The sequence below is a fragment of the Orbicella faveolata genome, unplaced genomic scaffold (genome assembly GCF_042242905.1).
Source record: "Orbicella faveolata isolate gen_17 unplaced genomic scaffold, um_ofav_v1 contig_35, whole genome shotgun sequence".
In the NCBI taxonomy this organism is placed as follows: Eukaryota; Metazoa; Cnidaria; class Anthozoa; order Scleractinia; family Merulinidae; genus Orbicella; species Orbicella faveolata.
Window position 1 is genome coordinate 19,097,009 of NW_028301564.1, and position 6,936 is coordinate 19,103,944.

At 38.6% G+C, this 6,936-nt stretch overlaps 1 protein-coding gene across 1 annotated transcript; it reads left to right on the top strand.

Annotated features, from left to right (window-relative positions):
- Positions 1-2,733: 2,733 nt before the first annotated feature.
- LOC149103644 (QRFP-like peptide receptor) lies at positions 2,734-4,531 on the top strand. The gene has a single exon (XM_089273559.1). It carries the CDS (start codon positions 2,783-2,785, stop codon positions 3,815-3,817), a length of 1,035 nt encoding a protein of 344 aa, XP_089129685.1. The 5' UTR covers positions 2,734-2,782; the 3' UTR covers positions 3,818-4,531.
- Positions 4,532-6,936: the final 2,405 nt, after the last annotated feature.

Below are 6,936 nucleotides of genomic sequence, written 5' to 3' on the forward strand. Positions count from 1 at the left end.
GCGGCCATACTCCAGCTAAAAGGTTGACAGAAACATACAGCCTTGATTTATAGCCTCTTTCTTTGATATTGGACTTCCATGCTATGGTCAATTGACATCATTCAAAACAAAGCATCCGCTGACCAGTATCATGTGACCATGTCGCGGGCTCAAGGTTAGAGCTCATTGAGGTCATGTGCTTTTTTTTAAGTTGGCCGCTCACAAGTGCTGGTTTCCTATTGGATCGCGGGCTCATATCAGGTTAACTTTTTGTAAACGAGGGCGGGTTGTTCGGAAGCCGGTTAATGCTAACCCAGTAGTATAAATAGTTCTGGTATACAAATGTTTTTCACTGCTTTTGTGTTGCGTATTTTTATTTATTCAAACTCAAGACAAAAGGCCAAACAAAATAGAGAAAACCTCACTGTAAAGTTACAAAATTCAAATCAAAATTCTTGCTTAACAACGCGGTCTAGGAGCTCCGCTTTAAGCTTGGCTAAATCTATATATTAATCCCATGTTGCTTTACTCAAAGGAGACGTTTGGGACGCGATGGTTACCCTTGAGTTCATTTTTAGAGTTTTGGTCTGGTCTGAATCACGAAAAATAAACTGAAAAATGAATAACAAATTACTACCATTTCTGGCTTTGTTGCCTTTAATGTAAAGCACTCTGATTGTCGAGATTTAAAATTTGGAAAGAACGCAAATCAAAATACGGTTGCCATAGGAACGTCCATGGCATGTCAAACCAGGTTATTTAAGATACATTTTGGGACAGGTCATCAAATTTGGAGTTCATTACCTTAGTACTTTTAAAGTCACAAGCATTCAAAGTTGGCGGGGCTTAAAAATCCCCCTCTGGCCTATGATAGAGTGTTATTGCAGTTGATCCTACAATAATGTATTCTTTTTCAGTCTCCGCATTGTTTTCGAATTCTTGAGCTTTAAAGGGTGGGATGAGGAAGGGGCTATTTGTTCTCCTCTATCAGTATTTCCAAATTATTTTCCTCAATAGCAATCAAGCTAATTTGACGTGCCTAGTTGAGACGAAATTACGTGTCGTCGTAATATCATATCACCCCTAAATAACGTCACATTTTAAAATGTCCAACATCCCAGGTCCACCATCTTAGAGTTTTAAAGTTTTTAAGAATTGCCAGGGCAAGTAAATTGGTTTAACACAATCACAAAAAACTTAAAAGTGCAAGAAATGAGACTAATTCGAGATAAAATCCCAAAATCTTACTAAAACAGGGTTTTAAGGTTCAAAAACCATAAATTTTGGTAACACACCAATTTGAAACGCTGTTACCAGAGAAACGTTGAGTCACGTGACAATCAATAGAAAATGTTTTCTGTTAAACATTAGGGAACGTCGCAAAATTTGACAAGTATAGCTTAGATGGTGTCAAAGTGATGAACATTTAAGATCAGCCTTTCAAGGCTAGAAACGGTTGAGAAGCCACACAAACTGAAGGTGAAAGGGTCAACAGACTAGTAAACACAGTGCAGAATTATTCTGTTGCCTCTTTTGTATGTCAGAGCGCTGAGATCTGTAATAAACGCCATTCTGTATCTGTCTTTGAATTCAAGCCCATAAGAATATACAGTTGTGTAACTGTATCCCCAATCGTTGCTCTTCTTGTCAGTGGTAAGAAAAGACACAGTGACAGAACAATATCTGAGATCTAGGCACCTGTGCTCCGGCCCATGCATTTGAATTTCAAGCATCCAGTTAGCAAACATATGGCAACGTGCATAGAGGAAAGAAACTTTCGATGATGTTAGTGCAATCAGCGATAATCTCTCTCTAAATTTCACAATAATAGGCCTAAGCATTCTTGCGGTTCCAAGGCAACCAAGGCAAGTTACTTTAAAAACAGGACTATTGGCTCTGTTGTAATTGTTTGCAATAGCCGCACTAGTCCTACTACGCATGCTTCAAAGAAAAGGCGACCTGTTTCTCATTGCTAATATACCGGATCGCTCTTTCAAGTGGCTTATTTTAAGAAATATCAACTACAAATACAAAATACAAATACAAACTGAAACTCAACTCTTTTATGATTTCATGTGGAAACACTACCCACTTCCTGAGTCTTTTCCTATATAGGCGTTTCTAGAACCGCATATACAATGCAGTAATGAAAAAATTAAAACATTCGTATATATTAATTCACAGGAAAGCTTTTGGCAAAATGTTTTAGATGGTTCACAAATTAAGACATAAAATTGACAAGAACACTAGTTCTCATTCAACAATTTTGCATCTGCGTTCACGTACGCACGATTGTCGAGTCGTATGCCCTTCGAAGTTTTGACATATGTACGTTATCGTTTGTCACCATGTAAGAATACAAGCAGAGCAATTAATTTTTCTACCTAAAGCCGTCAAGCCGTATTTGTTCCTGCTATGTGGGCTTTTGTCCTCGGACATCATCCTCCGTGTCACCAATACTATTTCAGGCGTTCTTCACCCACCGACAGTGGGCACAATCTAGCGTGCGCCACTCTTCAAGTCTATGTTTTATAGGAGTGCAAGTAAAACAATTCACCAGAGCAAAAAGTTCAATAGTTTCAAGCTAAGTTCCCGTAAACAAATATGGTCATCTTGATAATATGATACTGAACCAATAATGTGGCTACTTTCGTCTTTCATCACACCTGCTGTAGGTACATAATCAATTCCAAAAACGCCAAGATGATAAATTATGCTGTTTTGAATCCAAAATAGGTTGTTCTTGTCATTACAGTTTCGCTGACCATTTTGGTGTTCTTTTCAGGAGCTCGTTCCTGTTTCAATGAAGTTCGTCAACAATAGCTCAGAACTCTCTTTCAGTGCTTACGGTACTGAGAGCCATAAGGACCAAAATGGAACGTGTTTGCTGTCGTCTGATTTTAAGGCTATGATGATAATTTACGCCTCAATATACAGTGTCGTTTTGATTGCCTCACTCGCAGGGAATTCCCTGCTTATTTTCGCCTCTCTAAAATCAAAACTGGTGATGAACCTTTTGATAGCCAACATAGCTGCTTCAGATCTCTCGGTCTCCATTGTTCACTTTCCTCGTGAGATTGTGGCTCAAATCAAAGGTTCGACGGCTTTTCTAGTCCATGGATGGATTGGAACGCTCTTCTGTAAGATCTGTGCCTTTGTCACGGATGTTTCCATTGCTGTGTCTACATTGACCTTGATTTTGGTCGCCGCTGATAGGTTGGTGGCAGTTGTATTTCCAAGCCATTATCGTCGAATCACGGTCAAAAAGCGACGGTTTCTCATTTTTTGCACTTGGATTTTATCGATGGCAATTCATTCTCCATATTTCTACACTTTCCGCTTGGATACGATAAATGGAGAAACTTTTTGTATCACAAACTGGGAGCCGGCCTTCAATCATGAGTCTACACATACTCGCTACTACACTGCGTTACTGGTTACTGTTCTGATTGTGCCGCTGATAACAGTGGGCATACTTCAGACTATAACGCTGTTGAAACTACGAGACGACAAAATGGGGTCTTTTCGTACTTCCACTGCCAGTCAACGACACAAGAAAAGGAACAGAGTACTGCTGAAGATGTCTGTAGTGATCGGTTTGGCCTTTGCATTATGCTGGCTACCTTTTATTGCCTTTCAATTTCTCGTTCTTTTCTTCTCAAGTTTAATCCCACATTGCAGTCTACGTTTTACAATATTTAGACAGTGTGCTATTCTGCTTTCGTTTTGTCATAGTATAGTGAATCCATGTATTTGCTTCATTTTTATGCGTCGGATTCGTGTTGGGCTAAAATCCATTAGGTTGATGAAACAATCTGTTAACGAAACAGTTTTATGACATTTAAAGAGGAAACTTTTTAGTCAATTTTTTTCCGTATTAATTTTGGTTTTAACAGGTGGAAAATTATGACGAAGACTCTTTGCTCGCACAGCTTAATTAACACTCTTATATCTCCTAGATGAAGATATCAGGTGGAAAAAAGAGAGACAGGAAATTGAAGACATGATTGATCATCGCAGTTATACACAACTTAAGCAGTTAACTGCTTATGTTGTGTATAACTGCGATGATCAATCATGTCTTCATATTTTCTCCGCAGTTCAAATATGTGATCTTTCATATCATCACTTGCAGACAGCAAATTGTTACCCATTTTTGTGTTTTATTTTGCTGCCGCAATGAGGCATCCAGAAGCGAGCGACAGCAGCGAGAGAAGTCCTATAATTATAATTTAAACAAAATACGTAACACTGTAATGTAAATATATGTAGTACCAATGATATGTGTAACAGAAGCGGCCGCCATAGAATGTACAGTAGTCTTGAAAACATCCCCCCTCTTGTACTTCATAGCCTTTTCAGAATCTACTATCTGAAAGGCCTTCATGAAAAGCACGCTTTCTTTTCAGTTCTATGTGAAGATCGAAGTTAATTAACAAAGGAAAGGGGAAAAAATCCTGCCTGGGGTTTTGCTAATATTTCTTTCTAATCTTAGTTTTTTTTTTTCGAGAATTTGAGAAATATATTTATCATAAGCGCTTTGTCTCGTTAATATGCCGTCACATGTTCTTCACGCAATGAATTAAAGGAATTATATAGGAGACACCGTGTAGACAGTTGGGCCTCAGTTTGAAATTATTGGTCAGTTTCGTTATTAGATAAGTTACAACGCAAAAATTTCAAATTTGTTCAGTACAGTATCCCTTTTAAAAGTAGCATTCATTAAAGAGCCTGTTTATATTCAATATTCAAATGTCATGTTTTGACCGCAAGTTATAAATCATGGCAACTAGATCATCCGGTCCAGTTTTTTCACTTTTAGCCAACGAGCCTACATCTTCAAGTTTGGGAAAATGAAACAGTGTTTATTTATACAAATGTACTCGACTTCAGTTTTTGTATTATGTTTTAAGCACTTTTTTATCGACCTCCCTTAATCTCCTCTTTGCATATTCTCTCCACCTGTCGAGAGATCTGGTTGGTGGGGTGTCATTTTCTGAATAGCTTTTGAACCACTAAAGATCTTAGAAATAATTTTCGAGGATAATTATCGTTTTATGCGAACACAGATAGAAATTTTTAATTAACCTAGGTATAGCTTATCTTGATCAAACGCCGGGTCCGGAGTTCCAAGGTGGATTTGCGGATAAGCTCCTCCGAACATAAATACAAGGCGTAATAATCTCAGGGACATAATGATAAGTTATATACGATTGTCAAAATGGTCAATAAAAACCCTTTCCTATTTTAAAAGCTGGGCTTGTACAATGTGCACGAATGAAATAAAGGCTTGTTTTGACTTAAACGCCAGTGGCGTTTAATCTGGAGAACAGGGTATAACGAAATTCTGAGAACTCACTTGTTATGTATTGTCAGCGGTTTAACAAATGCGCGTTAAAGTCAGGCGCCCAGTTCTTGTCAGGGTTTGCTATGTTGAATTGCAGTTGTTGTTGTGTGTGATTTTATCCGGCCAAATCGAACCCTTTTAGAAACCATCGGAGGGTTTCTCAGTATTTAACATCACTGATAGGTTTAACCCTGAGAAATCACAGTTTGTGACAGATGTTCGTGTTGAGTGTCGGAAGATAATTTTGAGACGCAAAATGAAAGAGGGTGATACTTCTTGAAGATATATCATTACAACAAAGCTAGAAAAGTCGCGCTATCAAACTCGGTATGCGTAAGCGTGCATAATAATCTGCAAGAATGCACGTTCATGACGTGAGAAAAGTGAACTTCGCTTCGCCATTTCCATTGTCAAAATTTTAAATCAATTGATTCGTACTTTTAGCTGTGTCTCCTTGAGGAGGGTGGCAATCGCGCATCACGCTGAATTTTTCTATTAAATCACGCATCATTGAATTTGTTTTTTAGCCCATCACGCGTCACGTAAAACTGACGGCGACATGCAGTTCGAAATCCAGTTGAAGAAAATTTTTTCTTTGTTTATTTTTTTCCTCCCGATGGTTTGCGTTTATATAGGCATTGGAAAAAAAAGTCCAAGGCATAAAAGTAATGTATTTATACAACAGAATGAGACGGAACGGAAGTTTGACATTTCGCAGAAGGAAAAGACTTCTTGAGCGTGAAACCCTCGTGCAAGATGGTATATCAATAAAAGGAATTATAGTAGGCAATACCAGGTACTCATATGGGAACACTGAAATATATTGTTGTTGTTGTTGAATTATACACCCACCTTGTTGTATATCAACGAGTCTTTAATTTAGGAGTTCTGGTCCGACTTGTTCGACGCAAAACCACAGCCAGGCGCTCGACAAAAATGACACTGAAGATCTTAGGTCTCCGAATCCTGGCCTTGTGTAAGTTTTAACTACATAATTTTATTGTCTATATCAAAACTTATGCCTATTGTGTGACGATTTTTTGGACCTACCACGAAGTTCAAAGACATCAAAGGTCAAGGAAAGGACGGAAAGACCGCAAAACGGTTTCATGGCCGTCACGGTTTATGCATCTTTATAAGAGTTTATTTACTTTGAATGAATGTTATCCTTAAAGGTCAAAGAACGTTCACTCACGGAAATCTACTCAGTAAATCACGCGTCACGCGCGTGTAAAATAGCAAATCACCCATCACGCTGTGCGTCACGCGGCCAATTTGGGCTCTATCACACATCACGCGGCTAATGTTGGGGTCATTACGCGTCAAGCGAAAATCCTTTGCCACCCTCCTCGAGTTGTGATGCACTTTGGACTTAGAGAGTTACTCTCGGCTGCACCGCAATCAATTCTTAGGCTTTTTTTTTTTCGTGCTTTCCAAACTTCCCACGTGCGCGGCCATGAGTTAAAACTTCGGCTAATTTTTTTTTACCTATCAGTAAATTTAAAGATCTCAGACATTCCAGCTATCTCGATTAAAAAACTCGTCAGATCTCAGCTGACAGTTACAGGTTCAAACCCTATTGAGACGTTCTAGCCACGTTCTAGCCATGA

Excerpts from the sequence above, each read along its gene's own strand:
- LOC149103644 (XM_089273559.1), top strand. The coding sequence starts at position 2,783 with ATGAAGTTCGTCAACAATAGCTCAGAACTCTCTTTCAGTGCTTACGGT.